A 24,351-nucleotide genomic window follows, 5' to 3' on the forward strand; every position below is an offset into this window, starting at 1 on the left:
GTATTCAAAAAAAAAAAATAAAGGGCGGGGAGGACACTCCCTCTTCTCTGTTCCCACACCCTAGCTGATTCCCAGGTTTCGGGAAACTCCACAGGAAACGGAAATGGTCTCTCCCAGGCCAGCGCGCGCGCCGGGTTGCATCACCCGCCTCGCACGGGCCGGCGGGGCGGGGGTTTGGTGGCTGCCCTCAGTATTGCCTGCACAAATATCTACCAGGTCTGCGACGAATAGCTCCAGCAACTTCGCACCGTGTTTTCCACTCAGCCTACCGACAGGCACTGTGCAGATTCAAGCGGAGAGATGTCCAAGCAGTGAGGCCGCTGCTGCACCGGCCATCCTGAGCCCCTACTCGGCCTTCCCGTCTCCGCTTCCCCGCCCCGCACTAGGACCCCTGCAGACGATCATGCGGCAGCCGGGGTGACTTCCTTCCTCTTTTGGCAACATGGCGGGCGGAGAAGCTGGAGTGACTCTAGGGCAGCCGCATCTTTCGCGTCAGGATCTCACCACCTTGGTGAGGTTTTGCTTGGGGAGGATGCAGAGTGAGCTCAGGAGTGGAGGTGACCGAGCCTCCCGGTGGTATTGGGACTAGTCAGTGTCGGGAGCATGGGTCAGGAGCCTGGGTCAGGAGGGAGACCTGGAACTGGGCGCCCTAAGCCATGCTCGCGCCGCCTGTACCCAGGCCAGTCCACGATCTGGGCGCAGGGGTGTACGGTCGTGGGACTTCTAGCTTCTGGAGGGTTCGGCTGGAAAGTCTTGATGTTGATTGTCATGGTTTCACCCTCTGAACGTCTGGGAAGGGGGTGTCCTGTCTGCATTACTTTTAGTGCTAATGTTCCCAAGATTGGGGGAATCTCTGACTTCCAGATATCCCCTAATAGTTGAGTGGAGGTGTAGTCTGTTGTGTAATGATGAAGGGCTCTTAACAGCTTCCCAGCCATAGGAGTACAAAGTTACTGATTGGGGAAAGGAGCTTTAGAAGTAGTGGAAAGCTGTGCAGATGGTGGCAAGATGTAGATAGCAAACGTAAAGTCAAAGGAAAAGTTGTCATTTGTTTTACGTGCAGTGTTTTAAAATATATTTCATTGCAGGATGTTACCAAGTTGACGCCACTTTCACACGAAGTTATCAGCAGACAAGCCACAATTAACATAGGTAAGAGTAACTTAAGAGACCTAACCTTGGTCTCCAACAATTAATTTTAACCTCACTTTTTGTGTGATTATTTGAATAGTATGAGGATTCAGATATTCAAGAAATAGATACTGAGTCCTTGTGAATAAAGCATCTGCTACATTTGCGGTGCAGGGGGAGCACAAAGAATGCTGCCCATGTGTAGCTTACAGACTTGGTAAGAAGAAAAAATGGAGACATAAGAAAAGTTTAATAGCATAAGGCAGTATGTAGTCATACGTAGCAGAAGTTTAAGGAAGAGGTGAAAAATGTGGCTGTACTTGACACACAGGATTATTTCAAGGGCAGAATTTATGAAAGTTTTATTTGATGTACAAGCTGTGATTAAATAGAGGGTTTTTTTTCTTAATTGGCACCTAGAACTTTAGAGGAGAAGTTACGTTGACTGAGTGTAAATTTTGGACATTTTGAGTTTGTACAAACAGCACAGTTTGTACGAAAGTAAGTTAAAAAGTACAGAAGTAAGTTAAAAAGTAAGACTAGTTTTTAACCTAGTTAAAAAGTAAGACTCCTCCATGAGGCTATTAAAGTTACAGTATTACAGTCTGGAGCTTTAATTTATTAATGCAAACAAAGCCCAAATAAGCCTACAGGCCTTGAACTACTGCCCCTGCATTAAAAATTTTGGTTGAGGTGACCTTGGAGCATAACCTAACCTCCGAACAACCTATGCTAAGACTGTACCAGTTAAAGCAAATTACTATGCATATATTGACCCAATAATTTGATCAACGGAACAAGTTGCAATTAAACTTAGGTTGTTTCCTTGTTTTTTCACAGATCCCTTTTTGTTGTGTCAGGGCCCATCATACCTGTTTAATCTGGAAATGCTGGAAGGTTCCTTAATATATAAAGTTCTGGCCGGGTGCAGTGGCTTATGCTTGTAATCCCAGCCCTTTGGGAGGCCAAGGCAGGTGGATTGCTTGAGCCCAGGAGTTGGAGACCACCTGGGCAACGTGGCCAAACCCCATCTCTACAAAAAATACAAAAAATTAGCTGTGCGTGGTGGTGCATGCCTGCAGTCCCAGCTACTAAGGAGGCCGAGGTCGGAGGATTGCTCAAGCCCAGGTGGTTGAGGTTGCAGTGAGCTGTGATCAGGGCATTGCATTCCAGCCTGGGCAGCAGCAGGAGACCCTGTCTGTCCCAGAGTATATTTTTTAAGTAAAGCTGTTAGTTACATGGAAGTTTCTCTTAAGTCCTATATGAGAACACGTTTCTAGTAGGAAGGGGTATGGAGGAGGAAAAATTGAAGTCACTGTTGGTTTTATGTTGATATTTACAGCAAGTTATGGCTTTGGCTTTAATTTTATTTATTTATTTATTTATTTATTTATTTATTTATTTATTTGCGACGGAGTCTCGCTCTGTTGCCAGGCTGGAGTGCAGTGGCACGATCTCGGCTCACTGCAGCCTCCACCTCCTGGGTTCAAGTGATTCTTCTGCCTCAGTCTCCCCAGTAGCTGGGACTACAGGCATGCGCCACCACGCCCAGCTAATTTTTGTATTTTTAGTAGAGATGGGGTTTCACCATGTTGGCCAGGATGGTCTTGCTCTCTTGACCTTGTGATCCACCCACCTCGGCCTCCCAAAGTGCTGGGATTACTGGCGTGAGCCACTGTGTCCAGCTGGCTTTGGATTTTCTACTCTTAACACTATTTGAAAAAATATTTGATATGTAATTAAATACACATGAATTAATTTTTTGAACTTTATCCACAGGTACAATTGGTCATGTAGCTCATGGGAAATCCACAGTCGTCAAAGCTATTTCTGGAGTTCATACTGTCAGGTTCAAAAATGAACTAGAAAGAAATATTACAATCAAGCTTGGATATGCTAATGCTAAGGTAAGCTGTGTACTGTGGAACGAGAAACTAACTTTAATTGTCGTGCAGATAACAAATCAAAGTCTTCTTTTATTGAAATTTTAGATTTATAAGCTTGATGACCCAAGTTGTCCTCGGCCAGAATGTTATAGATCTTGTGGGAGCAGTACACCTGATGAGTTTCCTACGGACATTCCAGGGACCAAAGGGAACTTCAAATTAGTCAGGTGACCTCTCTTTTGCTACAAACACTACACTTTATATTTTATTGTCTTCTGTTTTGTGCTTTTTGAAATATTGAGGTGTTAAACGGTGAACCTAATGGCTAAATGGTTTTGTTGTTTTTCCATTGTTTATGTTTTTATGGCAAATCTGAAAAGTCAAGCATCTAATCCTAAGTTAAAATACTTACATGCAATTTCTCCAAACTAAAAGTATCACTTAAACAAAACAGAAAAACAACTCATTGGATTGAAGGGATTCTTTTTCTAGGCTTCCTGAATTTCTTTTAAACAGTGCTGTTTCTGTATGTTAAATAGGAGAGAAACAGAGCCATTTCTAATTACTTCTCTAAAACACTTGAACTTGTTCCCCATCTGTTTTCTGAATATGATTGCATACCTGTTTTTTTATCAGGATACTGACACCTGTCTAGTGATGTTTATGGGGATTGGAGATGCCCTACAAGGAATGTTTAGATTGGGGCAGGGCTGGGACCAGGGAGGGACAAGTGAGGCCTTCACCTCAAGCCCAAAATGTAAGTGGGCCTGGCGGTGGCAGGTATGCCAGAAAACTCAGTAATTAGGATAAATATTTTAATGCAGTGTTTTTTTAAAATTAATGCAAAAAATGTGATAAACAAATCAATTTTAAATAAGGGCAGACTCTATTACTAAATTTTTTTCCCCTTTTGCTTTGGCTCAGCATGGCATTGTATTTTGTTTATGATTGATTTTTTGCATTAATTTCGACTTTTTAAAAATACTGAATGCATATATTTTTCTTTCTTTTTCTTTTCTTTCTTTTTTTTTTTTTTGAGACAGTCTCTGTTGCCCAGGTTGGAGTGCAGTGGTGCGATCTTGGCTCACTGCAGCTTCCACTTCTGGGTTCAAGCAATTCTCCTGCCTCAGCCTCCCGAGTAGCTGGGATTACAGGCGTGAGCCCCCATGCCCAGCTAGTTTTTATTTTTATTTATTTATTTATTTATTTTTGAGACGGAGTCTTTCTGTGTCGCCAGACTGGAGTGCAGTGGTAGAGACGGGGTTTTACCATGTTGGCCAGGATGGTCTCGATCTCTTGACCTTGTGATCCGTCCGCCTCGGCCTCCCAAAGTGCTGGGATTACAGGCGTGAGCCACTGTGCCCGGCCTAGTTTTTATATTTTTAGTAGAGGTGGGCTTTTGCCATGTTGTATAGGCTGGTCTCGAACTCCTGGCCTCAAGTGATCTGCCCACCTCAGCCTCCCAAAGTGCTGGGATTACAGGCATGAGCCTCCATGCCCGGCCATTTTCCTTGATTACTGAGTTTTTTGGCAGTCTCTTAAATTTTGCACTTGTCTCACTGTAGTCCTGGCCTTTAATAGGGGATCAGCAAACTTTTTCCACAAAGGGCTAGGTAGTAAATATTTTCAGCTTTGCAAGCCATAGAGTTTCTGTTGATTCTGTTCTTCTATTACAGAAGCAAATATAGACAATACGTGTGTAAATAGGTATGGTGGTGGGCCAGATTTGGCCTAAGGGCTGACCTCTGTTTTAGATCATGACAATGTGAGCATACGATTAAAAAAAAATTGTGACTCTGAATGAATACCATAGTTTTGTTAAAAGTGCTGCCATCTGTGCTTCAAATGGGCAATTCTAGTTTTTCAAGGTGTTAGAGGTATTTTTGGAAAATTGTTTTTTTTTTTTCTTTTTTTTTTTTGAGACGGAGTTTCACTCTTGTTGCCCAGGCTGGAGTGCTATGGTGCTATCTTGGCGCATTGCAACCTCCACCTCCTGGGTTCAAGCGATTCTCCTGCCTCAGCCTCCCAAGTAGCTGGGATTACAGGCATGCACCAGCTACATGTGGCTAATTTTGTATTTTTATTAGAGACCGGGTTTCACCACGTTGGTCAGGCTGGTCTCAAACTCCTGACCTCAGGTGATCCACCTGCCTCGGCCTCCCAAAGTGCTGGGATTACAGGTGTGAGCCATTGCGCCCAGCCAGAAAATTGTTTTTTCAAATTCTCATTCTGTTAACGTGGTTTTTATAAGTCATTATAAGTTTTAGCTTTCAAATCAATGACATTCTCAGTATATACTCTCCACCATTATTCTATACCATATTCATTTTCATTGGATTTTGGAGTTTATCTTCCATTCTGCACATAACTAATTTAATTTGCTTTGTAATCTGCAGTGGTTTTCATCAGCTGGTGAACTTATTTCCAAGTTCTAGAAACGCCAAGCCCTGTAACCATTTTATAGCAATAAGATTATTTCCTAAGTTGATTTAACTTTAAAAAATCTAAAACTAGCATGTGTAAGTAGTGATTTATGTTAAGGCTGATTGTTATTTCTCAATCGTTAGACATGTTTCCTTTGTTGACTGTCCTGGCCACGATATTTTGATGGCTACTATGCTGAACGGTGCAGCAGTGATGGATGCAGCTCTTCTGTTGATAGGTAAATACCTCACAATTGGTTTGGACAAATCAATGTGGAACAAATCCAAGATGAAATATTTAAAGGGGAACTAAGGCCTTTAAGGATCATATCTATTACCTAAGGGTGACATGAATGGGAACTAACATGTCATCCAGGATGACTTTCCTACCTATCAGCTATCACAAAATACTCAAAAAGATAGACTTGGGGCTGATAGCTTGCGAGAATTCTTGTGGTAGCATTTGAGAAAAAGAAAAAAAGTCAGTAGTTCATTTTTCTCATTTAAATCACATGAGGTGATTTATTTAGTTTTAAATGTATGTGTAAAACTATTTGTGTTATGGTTTGTGTGTGTGTATGTCTGAACTGTCTACTGTGGAAGTATTTAAGATACAAATATTCATAATACGTGCTGATGTGTAGGAATAAGTGGAGTTTTGAAGGGTAGTGTATGCTTTGTTTCTTACGTTAGCTGTTGAGAGATTTCATTACTAGGGGGTAAAATTTTTTAAAAGCTGCTGGTGCGGTGCTCACGCCTGTAATCCTAGCACTTTGGGAGGCTGAGGTTGGCGGATCACCTGAGGTCAGGAGTTTGAGACCAGCCTGACCAACATGGTGAAACCCCCTCTCTACTAAAAATACAAAATTAGCTGGGCGTGGTGGCGCATGCTTGTAATCCCATCTACTCAGGAGAATCTCTTGAACCCGGGAGGCAGAGGTTGCAGTGAGCCAAGATTGCGCCATTGCACTCCAGTCTGGGTAACAAGAGCAAAACTGCATCTCAAAAAAAAAAAAAAAAAGCGACTGGGCATGGTGGCTCATGGCTGTAATCCCAGCACTTTGGGAGGCCGAGGCAGGCGGATCACTTGAGGTCAGGAGTTCAAGACCAGCCTGGCCAACAGGGCGAAACCCTGTCTCTGCTAAAAGTACAAAAAATTATCCAGGCTTGGTGGCGCGTGCCTGTAATCCCAGCTACTTGGGAGGCTGAGGCACGAGAATCGCTTGAACCCAGGAGACAGAGGTTGCAGTGAGCCGAGATCGAGCCATTGCACTCCAGCCTGGGCGACAGAAGGAGACTCAGTCTTAAAAAAAAAAAAAAAAAGCTGGGTGCGGTGGCTCACACCTGTAATGCCTGCACTTTGGGAGGCCAAGGCAGGTGGATCACTTGAGGTGTCAGGAGTTTGAGACCAGTCTGGCCAACATGGTGAAACCCTGCCTCTATTAAAAATACGAAAATTAGCCGGGTGTGGTGGGGCACCTGTAATCACAGCTACTCAGGAGGCTGAGGCAGGAGAATCGCTTGAACTTGGGAGGCGGAGGTTGCAGTGAGCCGAGGTGACGCCACTGCACTCCAGCCTGGGTGACAGAGACAGAGTGAGACTCAGTCTCAAAAAAAAAAATTTTTTTTTTTTAAAGCATGCCATGTTGGTATAGTCAGGACACTTGAATATCACGACTTGAGGAGGTTGATCATTAGAGTGCTCAACAAAACATGCCTATTTCTTTATAATACACTGTTGGTTATCTTCACAATAGCATTCTTCCCTCCCTCGGTTGAAGAGTAGCCTCTGATATTAGTAAAAAATCATAGACAGTATTAAGTGCCTTTCCCTTTTAATTACTCTCTAATTCTCAGGAGCTTGCCTGGGCCAGAACATTTCTAAAACTGGAGAGAGTTAGAGGGCTATACCTCATACCTGAGCAAAAGCTGAGTGCAGACCCTGAGAAAAGCCAAACTTGCTGATTTTAAGCTTCTTGCTTAGGACCAGGATTGGGAGCCACACAATTGGGAGGTTTCAGTGAATGCAGGCAACAGAGGATGAAGCAGGGCCAAAAGGTGGATACCTGGCAATAATATCTTCCTTATTAGGGTTAGAACATTCAGAAGTCTCCTTTATTAGATGCCAACTTTTTTTGGGGGGGGGGAGTGGGTGGCAAAAGAGACTCATAAAATGTACCATTTTATGTATTTACAGGGTACAATTTAGTGGCATTAAGCACATTGACAATTTTCTACAACATAGTGGTTGTCATTTCACCACTATCTAGTTCCAGAACTTTTGTATCAGAACTTTTGTATCACCGCAAAAGGAAACCCCATGCCCATGAAGCGTCAGTCCACATGTTTTCCTCCCCCAGCCCCTTGCAACCAATAATCTGCTTTGTCTCTTTATGGATTTACCCGCCTATTCTGGATATTTCCAGCTATTCTTATATGCATCTTTTTTATTCTTCATCAACTAGCTGGTAATGAATCTTGCCCTCAGCCTCAGACATCGGAACACCTGGCTGCTATAGAGATCATGAAACTGAAGCATATTTTGATTCTACAAAATAAAATTGATTTGGTAAAAGAAAGTCAGGCTAAAGAACAATACGAGCAGATCCTTGCATTTGTCCAAGGTAAGAAGCCATAATATGTAATAAATCTATGAATCACTTTGAGAGGCATTTACTCTGGATACCAGATGTTAAATTAACTTTTAATACATTATCTAAAACAAGGTAAACTTACGAGTCTTAAGCCTTATCGCCCTACCTTTTGCTTGTTAGTAACCTGATATAACTAATGAAACCTGTGATTCTGAATTTAATATACTAAAGTATATTTTTGCGGGCAGCAAGTTAGAACTGAGGTTGTTTTCTGGAAACTTTATCAATCAGATTTAAAAAAATCTCAGTGACAGTAAAATGAATAAAATAATTTTAAAAAACCTTGTCTTACAGTATTTGTTACTGAACAGCTTTCAGATTTGGAAGTGACAGTGATTATTTAATCTCTAGAGTGTCGGCCGGGCATGGTGGCTCACACCTGTAATCCCAGCACTTTGGGAGGCTGAGGCAGGTGGATCATCTGAGGTCGGAAGTTTGAGACCAGCCTGACCAACACGGAGAAACCCCGTCTCTACTAAAAATACAAAATTAGCAGGGTGTGGTGGCACATGCCTGTAATCCCAGCTACTTGGGAGGCTGAGGCAGGAGAATCGCTTGAACTTGGGGGGCGGAGGTTGCGGTGAGCCGAGATCATGCCATTGCACTCCAGCCTGGGCAACAAGAGTGAAACTCCGTCTCAAATAAATAAATAATAAATCTCTAGAGTGTCCCTTCTCTAATAGGATAATGTTTTTCATTTCAGAGGAGACGTGATATATTTTATTGTTGACATTTTCTCTCTCAGTCTTGTTTTTCTTGTTAGAAAGGTTAATTTCTTATGAACTCAGTTCTGTCATCACGAGAAGTAATAAGTGAATTTGATTCAAGTCTAATTGTGTTTGGTCTATTTCTTTGACTAGCTTGTTTGACATATAATCAATACGTAGCAAATATATATGGTTGGGCGTGGTAGCTCACACTTGTAATACCAAGACTTTAGGAGGCTGAGGCGGGTGGATCACTTGAGTCCAGGGGTTCAAGACCAACCTGGGCCACGTGGTAAAACTCTGTCAATACAAAAAATTAGCTGGGCTTGGTGGCACACACCTGTGGTCCCAGCTATTATGTAGGAGGCTGAAGTGGGAGGATCGCTTGAGCCTGGGAAGTGGAGGTTGCAACAAGCCGTGATTATGCCACTGCAGTCTAGCCTGGGTGACAAAGCGAGACCCTATCTCAAAAAAAAAAAAAGTATATATGCCAGCAGTCTTTGATTAGCAGAGTCTGTAATTTTATCTTGACATTTATTGGGAGATTAATTACATGTTGTTAGAAATTTTTTCAACTAGTAGAGTGCTCTTTCACAGGAATGTTAGTATTTTCTTTATTTAAATAAGTTTATCATTGTACTAATATTAAGTATGTCTACTAATATAATGTAACAAATTTTCTCTTACAGGGATTTGTATTCATTTTCAGGAGTAAAAACAAACAATATTGCCATCTTTCTAAACAGAATTATCCACTTTCCACTTGTTGCTGACATTTATATGGGGTTTAGGCATCTATTTTATTATAGTAATCTTAATTGTTTTATGTAACAGATACATAGAATAAATTTTATAAAACTGAATAATTTTGATCTTTCTAAATTTTGTCGTATAGGTACAGTAGCAGAGGGAGCTCCCATTATTCCAATTTCAGCTCAGCTGAAATACAATATTGAAGTTGTTTGTGAGTACATAGTAAAGAAAATTCCAGTACCCCCAAGAGACTTTACTTCAGAGCCCCGGCTTATTGGTAAGTGATAGGATTTGCCTTTAACTCTTAATCTGATCTTTTCCACATTGGTGATTCCTCTTCAAGGATGTTTATTAATATTTCCTCTTTCTGCAGAGGTGATAATTCATACAATTTTTTTGAAATCAATTCTGAGATTGTATTGGCAGTGCTAGATTGTATTACTGAATGAGGGACAGAGTCCTGAACACAGTAAGAACTGTTAACCTAAGCCGGGCGCAGTGGCTCACGCCTATAATCCCAATACTTTGGGGGGCCGAGGTGGGTGGATCACCTGAGTTCAGGAGTTTGAGACCAGCCTGATCAACATGGTGAAACCCTGTCTCTACTAAACATATAAAAAATTAACTGGGCATGGTGGCGGGTGCCTGTAATCCCAGCTACTCGGGAGGCTGAGGCAGGAGAATGGCGCGAACCCGGGAAGCGGAGGTTGCAATGAGCTGAGATCGCGCCATTGTACTCCAGCCTGGGCAACAAGAGTGAAACTGCGTCTCAAAAAAAACCAAAAACAACTGCTAACCTTTCTGTGCTTAATATATGGTACATGATCAAGATGGAGTAATACAGTATTCTCTATGGAATCATAATGTTTTAGGGTGTTAGAACTTCCTGACTAAAACATTTACAGATGATTTTGTTGTTCAATTAACGAAGAACTGATACTGGTATAATTTGATCACCTAGGCTTGTGGTTCCTACACGGGGATGTAGTAGCCTTCTCGAAACAGACATTTGAGCTCCTCTGGCTTTCATCCGGGCTTCTGGTGTTTAGTAGGAAATAGTCTCCGAAGTGCAGGTCATGTAGTCCTAGTGTTTTATAGTTATAAAGCTGAATTGTTCTTACAGGAGTTACAGAGGTCTATAAAGAAAATGTCCATAATCTCTCTGTCTTCAAGTTCTAGTTCCTTAGCCCTAAAGTCAGCAAAGTTAACATTTGGTGTCCATTATTCCCACACTTTTCTCTTTGTTCATATCATCATGTATAAACATATACACAGGCTGGGCATGGTGGCTTTCACCTGTAATCCCAGCACTTTGGGAGGCTGACGCTGAGGTGGGAGGATTGCTTGAGGCTAGGAGTTCAGGACCATCCTGGGCATTAAGGGAAGACCCCATTTCTACAAAAAATAAAATATTACAGCTGGGTGCAGTGGTGTGTACCTGTAGTCCGAGCTACTCGGTAGGCTGAGGCAGGAAGATTGAGCCCAGGAATTTGAGGCTGCAGTGAGCTATGATTGTGCCACTGCACTCCAGCCTCTATGATAGAGGGGAAAAAAAATCCATATACAGACATTGATTATTTTATTTTTCTTTATGGAAGTGGGATTATATTATGCATGTAATTTTTATAACTTTTCTTAACAGTATGTGAGGGTCATCCTTCCAGATCATTACATATAGCTCTAACATTGTTAATAGCTGCGTGATGCTCTATAATACTGGTATACCATATATGCCACTTATTAATAAACTTAAGTTACTTTCATTTTTTCCATCATAAGTAAGACTGCTTAATCATTGGAATAATAATAGATTTTGTTAAAAAGGCACCCCTTTGGTATAAATCTCAAATGGCCACTATTTTAGAAACATTAACATGGAAAATAATATTTCTTCTAAAGTTAAGATTAACAGAACTGACTTTAATTTGTTTTATTTTAGTTATTAGATCTTTTGATGTCAACAAACCTGGCTGTGAAGTTGATGACCTTAAGGGAGGTGTAGCTGGTGGTAGTATCCTAAAAGGAGTATTAAAGGTAAAATGGGTTTTGGTTGTTGTGATTTTGGGTTTTTTTTTGTTGTTATTTGTTTGTTTGTTTTATCCTTGTCTTAATCAGGAAAAAAAGTATGGACAATCCAAATTGAAAAATAAAATTTTTTCCATGGTTTCTGGTATTTGATGTAGAGTTCTCTTTTTTAATATTATTTTTTTCTCTCTTCAAACCTCACTCCTCCCACCCTTCTAGACCTCTGAATCCACAATCTACCTTCATGAGATCCACCTTTTTAGCTCCCACATATACAGATGAGTGAGAATGTGTGATATTTGTCTTTTTGTGCCTGGCTTATTTTACTTAACAAAATGGCCTCCAATTCTAGATGTGCTGCTGCAAATGGCAGAATTTTTTTTATGGCTGCATAATACTCCATTGTGTATATATATATATATATATATATATATATATATATATATATGCTGCCATTGCTTTTCTTTTCTTTTTTTTTTTTTTGAGGCGGAGTCTTGCTGTTTCGCCCAAGCTGGAGCGATCTCAGCTCACTGCAACCTTCACCTCCTGGGTTCAAGCGATTCTCCCTGCCCCAGCCTCCCAAGTAGCTGGGATTACAAGCACCCCCCACCATGCCCAGCTAATTTTTGTATTTGTAGTAAAGACAGGGTTTCACCATGTTGGCCAGGCTGGTCTTGAACTCCTTACCTCAAGTGATCCACCCGCCTCGGCCTCCCAAAGTGTTGGGATTATAGGCGTGAGCCACTTTGCCCGGCCTATATACTGCATTTTCTTTATCCATTCATCTGTTCATGGGCACTTAGGTTGATTCCATATTTGGCTATTGTGAACTGTGCTGCAATAAACATGGGAGTGCAGATACCTCTTTGATAATATTGCTTCCCTTTCTGTTGAATGTATACCCACTAGTGAAACTGATGGATCATATGGTAGCTCTATTTTCAGGTTTTTGAGGAACCTCCATACTGTTCTCCATGGTAGCTATACTAATTTACATGCTCTGATAATAGTTTTTTTTGTTTGTTTTGTTTTTTGAGCACAGTGGCATGATATTGACTCACTGCAACCTCCACCTCCTGGGTTCAGGTGATGATTCTCCTGCCACAGCCTCCCGACTTGCTGGGGCTACAGGCACTCGCAACCTCGCCCGGCTAATTTTTTTGGTAGAGATGGGGTTTTGCCATATTGGCCAGGCTGGTCTCTTAACTCCTGACCTCAGGTGATCTGCCTGCCTCAGCCTCCCAAAGTGCTGGGATTACAGGCATAAGCCACCACGCCCAGCTATATTTCTTTGTTTTCTGTTATGTCTTTTGAATGTGTCTGACTTGAAAATTTATAGACTTGTAAGTATGGAGCACATTTGATGTGGTAATAGACTTGTGTGGTGGGTAGTTAACAACAGTTGGATGGTTCTGGTTTTGACAGTCTCGTTCACATCTTTTTTTTTTTTTTTTTTTTTTTTAAGAATAATCTTTGAAATACAGGAATGATTGCCTTTTCAGTTTTATGGTCTTCCGTTTGGACCTTTATTATTATTTTATTTTATTTTATTTTTGAGACAGAGTCTCTCTTTGTCACCCAGGCTGGAGTGCAGTGGTGCGATCTCGGTTCACTGCAACCTCTGCCTCCCAGATTCTAGCAATTCTGCCGCAGCCTCCTGAGTAGCAGGGATTACAGGTGCGTGCCACCACACCTGGCTAATTTTTGTGTTTTTAGTAGAGACGGGGTTTCACTATGTTGGCTGGGCTGGTCTCGAACTCCTGACCTCAGGTGATCCACCTGCCTCGGCCTCCCAAAATGCTAGGATTACACATGTGAGCCACCGCACCCAGTCCCTGTTGGAACTTTTGATAGGTAAATGATAATTTTGCGTAACACAGTAATTCTAATTACTAATTATATGTTTACAGGTGGGCCAGGAGATAGAAGTAAGACCTGGTATTGTTTCCAAAGATAGTGAAGGAAAACTCATGTGTAAACCAATCTTTTCCAAAATTGTATCACTTTTTGCAGAGCATAATGATCTGCAATATGCTGCTCCAGGTGGTCTTATTGGTAAGGATTTTTTTCTCATCTCTTTTAATTTGTGGCTATTTGTGGTACTTTTCATGGGGGATGGATTACCAAAAGGGACATATTACAGATTTTTAATTGGGTATTTTAATAATAGAGTAGGGTGGGGAACAATCATGTGGTTAAGCTCTTGTTTTAGGTTATAAGATGGTTTCATGGGTTTGTAAAAATTATTTTTAAACACAAAGGATACATTTTGATCAAATATAGAGTAACTCCTTTTTAGCAATATAAAAAAATAAATTTGATGACTTATCATGAAAGATATTTACCTGCACTTATGTTTTTGTTAACATGATTTTTGTGCTAGATAATGGTTGCCTTTTTTTTTTTGGGAGATGGAGTCTCGCTGTGTCCTCCAGGCTGGAGTGCAGTGGTGCAATCTTGGCTCACTGCAGCCTCCGCCTCCCAGGTTCAAGCAATTCTTATGCCTCAGCCTCCCGAGTAGCTGGGACTACAGGCACATGCTGCCAGGCCCAGCTAAGATTTTTGTATTTTAGTAGAGACGGGGTTTCACCGTGTTGCCCAGGCTGGTCTCGAACTCCTGAGCTCAGGCAGTCCCCCTGCCTCGGCCTTTCAAAGTGCTAGGATTACAGGCGTGAACCACCATGCCCGGCCATGGTTGCTTTTATGTATATTTTGCAAATGGAAAATTACCTACAAATGTCAGTTGAATGATGTCAGGTCGTATTTCCAATGAGGTAGAAATAAAAAAAAGTAAATTTCTTTGTGTAGCAATTACTGAAGTGATTTAAAAACTTTTCTAGTCCCTTACAACTTAGTGTATTACTCAATACCCAGAAAAATGAAAGATTCAGTGAGAATTAGAAGGGGTGTTGTACCTTTAGATTAAAGAAGAAAATGTTTGGTAAAGAAACAGTTAATTCTTCACCCAATAAGTTGTGTCTCTGGTTGAAAATTTTAAAAAGGAAATAAAAGAAAACAAAAAAATGAAAAAGAGTTTACCAGGTTGGCTGGGCGCAGCGTCTCATGCCTGTGATCCCAGCAATTTGGGAGGCTGAGGTGGGTGGATCGCTTGAGCTCAGGAGTTTGAGACCAGCCTGGGCAACATGGTAAAACCTTGTCTCTACTAAAAATACAAAAGTTAGCTGGGTGTGGTGGCCCACGCCTGTAATCCCGGCTACTCGGGAGGCTGAAGCATGAGAATCGCTTGAACCCAGAAGGCGGAGGGTGAGCCGAGATCACACCAGTGCACTCCAGCCTGACAGAGTGACACTCTGTCTCAAAAAAAAAAAAAAAACAAGAAGAAAAGAAAAGAAAAAATGAATTTACCAGGTTGGGTATGGTGGCTCATGCTCATAATTCCAGTGCTTTGGGAAGCTGAGGTGGGAAGATTGCTTGAGACCAGGAGTTTGAGACCAGCCTAGGAAACCATGAGATGCCATTTCTCCAATAAAATAGTAAAATTAGCTGGGTTTGGTGGTGTGTGCCTGTAGTTCCATCTATCATTTTATCCTTTGTGTGCATGTGTGTGGTAAACAAGGGAAATCTGCAAACTTTTTAAAAATTTAACTTAAGGAACTTTTTTAATTTCTTTTTTTTTTTTTTTTTTTTTGAGGCAGAGTCTCATTCTGCCACCCAGGCTGGAGTGCAGTAGTATTATCTCGGCTCGCTGCAACCTTTGCCTCCTGGGTTCAGTTAATTCTCCTGCCTCAGCCTCCCGAGTAGCTGGAACTATAGGCACATACCACCACAGCCAGCTAATTTTTGTATTTTTAGTAGAGATGGGGTTTCGCCATGTTGGCCAGGCTGGTCTCGAACTTCTGGTCTTAAGTGATCTGCCCTCCTTGGCCTCCCAAAATACTGGGATTACAGGCGTGAGCCACCACACTTGGCCTAAGGAACTCTTTAAACATAGGATAGAATACTGTAATGATAACCCCCATAGAGCCATCACTCAGCTTCAGCAATTATTAATGTTTTACCAGTCTTGGCTGGGCGTGGTGGCTCATGTCTGTATTCCCAGCACTTCGGGAGGCCGAGGTGGACGGATCACCTGAGGTCAGGAGTTCGAAAAACCCTGTCTCTACTAAAAATACAAAAAAAAAAAAAAATTTAGTCAGGTGTGGTGGCACATGCCTGTAATCCCAGCCTGTAATCCCAGGTCACAGTGAGCTGAGATCCCACCACTGCACTCCAGCCTGGGCGACAGAGAGAGACTATGTCTCAACAACAGCAGCAAAAAAAAGTTTTCCCAATCAATCTTGCTCCATCTATATATCTTCTTTCCCCTACTCCCCTCAAGACACAGCTAGAATATTTTGAAGTAGATCCCAGGAATCATATGTAGTTTTTTTTTTTTTTTGAGAGTCTCACTCTGTCGCCCAGGCTGGAGTGCAGTGGCACGATCTCGGCTCACTGCAACCTCTGCCTCCCAGGTTCAAGTGATCCTCCTGCGTTAGCCTCTCGAGTAGCTGGGATTATAGTTGTCTGCCACCATGCCCAGCTATTGTATTTTTAGTAGAGATTGGGTTTTGCCATGTTGGCTAGGCTCGTCTTGAACTCCTGACCTTAGGTAATCCTCCAACTTGGGCCTCCCCAAGTGCTGGGATTATAAGTGTGAGCCACTGCGCCTGGCCCTTACGTAGTCTTTAACTATCTTTTCAATCAGTCTTTCAGGGGAGAAATGGCATGCAGGTATTCTGCAAACTACTCATTTTGAATTTTGTATTCTTTCAGTCTTTGTTAAGGATATTCGGACTCATTTTGAGTTCACTTATTATCTCTATTTGCCCTTTGTTTAGAATTTATTGTTTTCAAGACCAGATCAGTAATACTTACCATCTCCTGCATTAAGTTCTCAGCCAAGCCATCATTCCTAGAAAATCAGATTTCTAAACCCTTTGTTTAGAATTTAAATCAAGAGAATCGTTCTGTTCTCATTTGCCCAGTCATCTCATGAGTGTATATTTCTATTTGTCTAGATAAAACAGGTATTTTCTTGTACCTATATAGCTATTATATGAGTATAAAAATAAAAGTATGAAAGTGTGTAGGTATATGCTGTGCTTATATGGCTTTGGGGTATCTAATTGACTTTTTTTTTTTTTTTGGAGACAGAGTCTCACTCTGTCACCCAGGTTGGAGTGCAGTGGTGCGATCTCGGCTCACTACAACCTCTGCCTCCTGGGTTCAAGTGATTCTCCTGCCTCAGCCTCCCGAGTAGCTGAGACTACAGGTGCACGCCGCCATGCCTGGCTAATTTTTTGTATTTTAATAGAGACAGGGTTTCACCATGTTGCCCAGGCTGGTCTTTAACTCCTGAGCTCAGGCATCCACCTTCCTCGGCCTCCCAAAGTGCTGGGATTACAGGTGTGAGCCACTGCACCTGGCCAACTAATTCACTTTATAGGTGTTTTAGGAAATAAAAAATTGAGCTATATACATCTTATTTTTATATAGGAGTTGGAACAAAAATTGACCCCACTTTGTGCCGGGCTGACAGAATGGTGGGGCAAGTACTTGGTGCAGTCGGAGCTTTACCTGAGATATTCACAGAATTGGAAATTTCCTATTTCCTGCTTAGACGGCTTCTAGGTGTACGCACTGAAGGAGACAAGAAAGCAGCAAAGGTAAATGCTTTTTTAAAAATTCCTGTTTCTAAAAAAGTGACAAATGGGAGCGTTAAACCAGTGTTGACTTTTATTGTTTTACAGTTAACATGAAATTAAGAAAAAAAGAAAAGGTAAATAAATTTGACCTCCCCAAAATTGAGGGTTTTTTTTTTTTTTAATTTAGAGATGGAGTCTCTCGCTCTGTTGCCCAGGCTGGAGTGCAGTGGCGCGATCTCGGCTCACGGCAACCTCCACTTCCTGGGTTCAAGCAATTCTCTTGCCTCGGTTTCCGAAGTATATGGGACTACAGGCACGCACCAGCACGCCCAGCTAATTTTTGTATATTTTAGTAGAGATGGGGTTTCACTATATGTTAGCCAGGCTGGTCTTGACCTCCTGACCTCAAGTGATCCGCCCGCCTCGGCCTCCCAAAGTGCTGAGATTACAGGCATGAGCCACTGCGTCCGGCCAAAATTGAGAACTATATGGCAGTTAGTTTAAGAAAGAAACTTAATAAACAGGGAAAAGTATTAGCCATTTATGACAAAGACATGATATTCCTAAAATCCATATTTTTGTTTTGTTGTTTATTTTGAGACAGAGTCTTGCTCTGTTGCCCAGGCTGGAGTGCAGTGGTGCGATCTCGACTCACAGCAGCCTCAATCTCCCAGCTCAAGCCATCCTCCCACCTTAACCTCCTGAGTTGCTGGGACTACAGGTGTGGGTCACCATGCCTGGCTAATTTTGTATTTTTTGTAGAGACGGAGTTTTGCCGCATTACCCAGGCTGATCTCCAACTCCTGGGCTTAAGCAATCTGCCCACCCCAGCCTCTGAAAGTGCTGGGATTACAGGTGTGATCCACTGCGCCCAGCTTCATGATTTTTAAAAAATGTCCCAGATTAGGTTGGCAGAGATGGGAAATTGCTGACACCTAGTGTTGGCAAAGATTGAGGAAAATAAGCTATCGTGCTTTTTTTTCCCCCCACTCAGGTGATCTGCCTTCCTCGGCCTCCCAATGTGCTGGGATTACAGGCGTGTGCCACTGCGCCTGGCCCATATTAACTCTTATATAGCCATAGTCCTCCCTGCTCCCCTCTTTGGGAAATTTTGTACCTCATTTGTACTAGGTAACTGCTTCAGAATTTTAAGAGGTACTCTAGTACGGTTACTACCCTATTTTTTTAAAGGTGGATCTTGTGTAAATTCAGTGGGTGCCAAATAAACTATACTATATATAGTTCAAATTCCTTTATAATGAAATTTCTATAGAATTTTTTTTATGATTGACGTATTTCCCAATAGTATTTGGTAAATTCTTACTTACATTTGGAAAGCATTTTCTTGATTTTGGGGTTTATTTTTCCCTAATTTATTTTTCTAGGTTCAAAAGCTGTCTAAGAATGAAGTGCTCATGGTGAACATAGGATCCCTGTCAACAGGAGGGAGAGTTAGTGCTGTCAAGGCCGATTTGGGTAAAATTGTTTTGACCAATCCAGTGTGCACAGAGGTAGGAGAAAAAATTGCCCTTAGCCGAAGAGTTGAAAAACACTGGCGGTAAGTTTGTTAGTCTTTGCCACTGTCTAATTAAAAAAAGACACAGTCTTGTACAGGAAAAAAAAGCACACACTCTTCCTTGGGGACAACAGTTACTGTGGCTTTCAGTCTCAACTATTTATTTGGATGACTTTGAAAACTATACTTCGGCCGGGTGCGGTGGCTCACGCCTGTAATCCCAGCACTTTGGGAGGCCAAGGCGGGTGGATCATGAGGTCAGGAGATCAAGACCATCCTGGCTAACATGGTGAAACCCTGTCTCTACTAAAAAATACAAAAAATTAGCCGGGCGTGCTGGCGGGCGCCTGTAGTCCCAGCTACTCGGGAGGCTGAGGCAGGAGAATGGCGTGAACCTGGGAGTCGGAGCTTGCAGTGAGCCGAGATGGCGCCACTGCACTCCAGCCTGGGCGACAGAGCGAGACTCCGTCTCAGAAAAAACTACAACCTTGACTATAGTCCCATTTTTTAGTCCAAATACTGTGATTGGCTTCTCTTCCTGTTAGACACAACCTATGCAAAACCGAATGAATTTGGGTTTGGTATTTCTATCGTCATTGGCTTTGGAAATCATTTCACACTTAATAGAAAAATTGTAAGAGTTTTACAGAAAACTCATCTATAGCTTTTTCCTAGATTGACAAACACACATACAGATTTATTTACATATATAAGTTTTTTTCTGAACCATTTGAGGGTAGGCTATATATGTTATGCTTCTTGATCTCTTAATACTTCAGTGTATATTTCCCATCAAAAAAGGATATTCTTATATAACCACTTAGAAATTTAACATTGGCAAAATGCTGAAATCTACAGTGCATGTTTCAGTTTTATTACTTGTCCCAATAATGTACTTTATGTTCCTCCTGTTTAGAATCTTGGATTGCATTTAATTTCATGTCTCTTTGATCTTTAATCTGGAGCTTTTTCAGCCTTTGTCTTAATTGACATTAACAGTTCTGAAGAATACAAACTAGTTACTTTATAGAATATTCCTCAATTTGGGTTTTTCTTATCATTCGGAAGCCTAACATTAGATTCAGTTATATATTCTTAACTTAAATACACCGTGAAGTCTCCTTTTCAGGAATCACAGCTAGAGGCACATGATATCTGACTGCTCCTCTTTGTTAAGGTTAGTTTTGACTATGTAGTCAAGATGTTGTCCAGCTTCTCTGCTGTGTAGTTACTCTCTACCCTTGCAACTAATAAGCAATCTGTAGGGAGATCTTTCTAGCCAGTACAAATAGCCTGCTGCTCATTGAATCCCACACCCCTGGATGTAGCATCCACTGATGATTCTTGCCTGAATCGAACTTGACTATAATGATTACAAAATCATAGCACCTCTACAGGTTGCAGTATCCTCCCTCAACTCTACCACCCCACATTTATCATTTGGCATTCTTTCTTTGCCATTATTTATTTCCCTATCTAGTTATAATATGGACTCATGGAGTCCTATTTTATTCAACATGTTATGATCCATCACTGTCTTCCTTTATTTTGATGTGCATTGTTCGACGTTTGGCCAGTGGAGGTCCTTCAGGCTGGCTCTTGTGTCCTTTTGACATGTACTCATCATTTTTTCTTCTTCTTCTTTTTTTTTTTTTTTTTGAGATGGAGTCTTGCTCTGTCGCCGGGGTGGAATGCAGTGGCATGATCTCAGCTCACTGCAACCTCTGCCTCCCAGGTTCAAGCGATTCTCCTGCCTCAGCCTCCCGAGTAGCTGGGACTACAGGCACACGCCACCACACCCGGCTAATTTTTGTATTTTCAGTAGAGACGGGGTTTCACCACGTTGGCCAGCCTGGTCTTTAACCCCCGACCTCAGGTGATCCGCCCTCCTTGGCCTCTCAAAGTGCTGGGATTACAGGCATGAGCCACCACGCCTGACCTCTTTCTTCTTTTTTTTGGAACATTTCCTTATTTTCTGGCACAAAATCTTCCAGACTCATCTTGTACCTTCTCTGTTCCAGTTTTAGAACTGGCCATTTCTCTTATAAATGAAAAGCTGAGTGTTCAGGTGTGCTCATGGCTCTTAGGGTGCTATTGCTTCTAGGTCTTTTGAGAGCATAGAGCCAGGAAGCATACACACATTTTTGGCTCCTGACTTTTTGCTCTTTCCCAGGTTATTGAGTTTGCCCCTTGCTTTCCATTCCTCGTCACCTCATCACAGTCCATACCACCATCACTTTACACTTCACAGTTAGTGCGAAAGACTCCTAGTTTGCCTCTTAACTTGGTCAAAATTAGTCTTCTTAAAACATTTTCATCATGCTGTGTTTAATAATTTCTAGAGTCTTCTCACTACTTTTTGATATTTGGGACTTTTCTAGAAACCTGCTTCAACCCATTTAAGCTTTCCTTCTGCATTGTCTTATATAAACCCTCTAAATTAGACTGTTTTGTGCCCTGTCCCCATAATTATTCACATCACCCCTACCCACTATCTACTTCCTTAATTATTTATTTTATATTTTTTAGAGGCAGGGTCTCTCTGTTGACCAGGCTGGAGTTTAGTGGCATGATCATAGCTCACTGCAGCCTCAGTGTCTAAGTAGCTAGGACTATTGGCTCACACCACCGTGATCAGCTAATTTTTTTGTTTTTTGTAGACACTTGGTCTCACTGTGTTGCCCAGCATAATCTCAAACTCCTGGCCTCAAGCCATCCTCCCACCTCAGCCTCTCAAAGTGTTGGGATTACAGACATGAGCCACCCTGCCCAGCCCTGTTTCCTTTATTAAGGCTTCCATGCTACTGTGCCCACAATGGTCTCATCACTTGTCCAGGAGATTTATCTGAATTATTGCCCTGTAATTTAGAAAGTTAAATTTTTGTTGTCTCTTAAGTAAATAATTATTTGTGGTGACTTATGCCCTTTTGATTTTACTGTCTTTTGTGATTATATTTTTTTGCTATTACAGACACACGACTTCCAGTGTATTTTGAAATAGATTTAAGCAATAAACTTTCAGTCCAGGCATGGTGGCTCATGCCTGTAAGCCCAGCACTTTGTGAGGCCGAGGTGGGCGGATCACTTGAGGCCAGGAGTTCGCAACCAGCCTGGCCAACATAGTGAAACCCCATCTCTACTAAAAATACCAAAAAATCAGCCGGGCATGGTGGCGCATGCCTGTAGTCCCAGCTACTCGGGAGGCTGAGGCATGAGAATTGTTTGAACCCAGGAGCCAGAGGTTGCAGTGAGCCGAGATCGTACCACCGCACTCAAGACTGGGTGACAGAGTGAGACTGTCTCAGAAAAAACACACAAAAGCAAGAATAAAAAAGAATCTAAGAATATAGTGTGGGCTTTCTTTATGGAGGAGCAGGCTTTGGGAACAAATTTGAATTCAGAAGATAAGCAGGTAAAATTTATCACAAGATTGTGTGGTAATGAGAGTGAAGTGGATGAAAGATTTATGATTTCTTTTATTTTCATTTTGCAGTTTAATTGGTTGGGGTCAGATAAGAAGAGGAGTGACAATCAAGCCAACAGTAGATGATGACTGAAGAATACCAGTTAAATAATACATTCGGATGGATTTGGAAGTTGGAATTCCTCTTAACAACCAAGGGGTTTATTTTCAAAGCAATATTGGGGAATTGATTTCACAGTTCGTTACCTTAGTAGGTAACTGTAAGGTTATTCTCTTTTTTTTTTTTTTTTTTTTTTGGTTATGAAAACTTAGGGACTAAAATTAATATAAAAATTGGCATAATGTTGGATTGAATTTACATTTTGGCAGAAGTTAAACATTCCCACATAATGTCAAAATTATACATCATGCAGTTTTGTTTTTTTGTTTGTTTTATTTTGTTTTGTTTTTGAGTCTGGCTCTGTCACCCAGGCTGGAGTGCAGTGGCGTGATCTGCAACCTCTGCCCCCGGGTTCAAGCAATTCTCCTGCCTCAGCCTCCCGAGTAGCTGAGATTACAGGTGCGCGCCACCACACTTGGCTAATTTTTGTATTATTAGTAGAGACGGGGTTTCAGCATGTTGGCTAGGCCGGTCTCTCCTGACCTCAGGGTGATCAGCCCACCTCGGCCTCACAAAGTGCTGGGATTACAGGCGTGAGCCACCTTGCCCAGCCCACATCATACAGTTTGAAATGAAACTTTGCCACAACCAGCCTTTGCTGTAGCACACACATATATCACTGAACCTGTTTGAAATAAAGTTTTTTTTCTTTTTCATGATTCGTCTTTGAGTACCTCCAGGCTGAAAGACTGTTGTACCAGTAAAAACTTAAAGGCACAAATTCTCCTTGAAGACCTTCTCCCTTATATGTGGCCCCATATTTTATGTTGCTTTATCTTTGAAATTTTGCATGAAAAGGAAATGAATGGGTTCGAATGAAATTGTCCTTTAGAGCATGATTACTTGTTCCCATGGACAAATATTTTTCTCCCCTTGCTCTTCCTGGCCTGAAACACGGGAAACCAGAGTCAAAAGTTATCTCCCTCTCCCTGTGATGCCTTGAGATTTTTTTCTGCGTTGTTTAATGCCTGAAATCCAAGTCTTCCTCCATTGGAAAATACTGTTATACCAAATAATTCTAGATGAGTAACAAAGATCTTTCTAGGCCTTCATTTTATGTTTTTTCTTAACTGTTATATTATGATTGTGACATAGATTATACTACTACTAATTTTTGGATGTTTCAAAGGGTCAAAAAGTAAAATATGTTAGAAAACAATGAGTGAGTACTTTTGATTTTTAACTTATTCCCCATGTCCCTATACTTCGTGTGCTTTTCCTTTTTTTTTTTGAGACGGAGGCTCACTCCGTCACCTAGGCTAGAGTACAGTGGCACGATCTTGGTTCGCTGCAACCTCTGCCTCCCTGATTCAAGTGATTCTCGTGCTTCAGCCTCCCATGTAGCTGATATTACAGGCACTTGCCACCATACCCGGCTAATTTTTGTATTTTTAGTAGAGATGGGGTTTCACCATGTTGCCCAGGCTGGTCTTGAACTCCTAACCTCAGGTGATCCGCCCGCCTCTGCCTTCCAAAGTGCTGGGATTACAGGCGTGAGCCACTCTGCCCGGCTTATTTTTCTTTATGTTTTTGCTTCGTAAGAGGTTCTGTTGAGCAGTGATTTGCAACTCTTGCTGACGTTGCTGGGGAAGCTTTAAAAAAAAAAAAAAGATGCCCCACAGAGATTCTGATTTTAATTGTTCTGATTTAATTGGCTTGGAGTAGAATTCAGGCATTGATACCTAAAAACTCCCCAGTGTTGAGAAACAAATTTAGAGAGTTGAGAAGTAGGTATATTAAATTACAGAATCACTGAGTTTTGGTAGTCTGATAATACAATTTGCTTTGCTTTTCTTAAATTTGCATTGAGATGGGATTTGAAGCATATTGTGCTCTTGTGAATGTTGAAGTTGCATTGTAGAAGTTTAGAAGCTCTGGCTATGGGTTGCCTAAGTTGATGTTTTGAGGAAGCATATTAATGTTATAAACTTCACTGACTTTGAAGGTTGTGTTGTAGCATGAGGAACACAAATAAAACAATTCTAAATCAAACTCATTTTATATCTAACATGTCCCCATGTGTTTTG

At 41.6% G+C, this 24,351-nt stretch overlaps 1 protein-coding gene across 2 annotated transcripts; it reads left to right on the top strand.

Moving 5' to 3' along the window:
• Positions 1-110: 110 nt before the first annotated feature.
• On the top strand, positions 111-23,483 carry EIF2S3 (eukaryotic translation initiation factor 2 subunit gamma). 2 transcript variants are annotated; one of them, XR_008542093.2, is made up of 13 exons: positions 116-511; positions 1,089-1,152; positions 2,911-3,038; positions 3,123-3,244; positions 5,585-5,679; positions 7,906-8,064; positions 9,697-9,831; positions 11,494-11,588; positions 13,490-13,634; positions 17,076-17,245; positions 18,610-18,782; positions 21,712-22,152; positions 22,234-22,980. XR_008542093.2 is itself a non-coding variant. In XM_016943739.4 (12 exons), exons 1-12 carry the CDS (start codon positions 443-445, stop codon positions 22,295-22,297), a joined length of 1,419 nt encoding a protein of 472 aa, XP_016799228.2. In that variant the 5' UTR covers positions 111-442; the 3' UTR covers positions 22,298-23,483. The 2 variants fall into 2 exon arrangements, 1 of the variants encoding a protein (XP_016799228.2); XM_016943739.4 differs by lacking the exon at positions 21,712-22,152 and having other exon boundaries at positions 111-511; positions 22,234-23,483.
• The last annotated feature ends 868 nt before the right edge of the window (positions 23,484-24,351 follow it).

The sequence above is a fragment of the Pan troglodytes genome, chromosome X (genome assembly GCF_028858775.2).
Source record: "Pan troglodytes isolate AG18354 chromosome X, NHGRI_mPanTro3-v2.0_pri, whole genome shotgun sequence".
NCBI classification, from domain to species: Eukaryota; Metazoa; Chordata; class Mammalia; order Primates; family Hominidae; genus Pan; species Pan troglodytes.

What these genes read in the sequence shown, in the direction of transcription:
- EIF2S3 (XM_016943739.4), top strand. Translation starts at nt 443, where the DNA reads ATGGCGGGCGGAGAAGCTGGAGTGACTCTAGGGCAGCCGCATCTTTCG. An exon ending in ACAAGCCACAATTAACATAG is followed by an intron (nt 1,153 to 2,910) that starts GTAAGAGTAACT and finishes CTTTATCCACAG; the next exon opens with GTACAATTGGTCATGTAGCT. An exon ending in GATCCTTGCATTTGTCCAAG is followed by an intron (nt 8,065 to 9,696) that starts GTAAGAAGCCAT and finishes TTTGTCGTATAG; the next exon opens with GTACAGTAGCAGAGGGAGCT.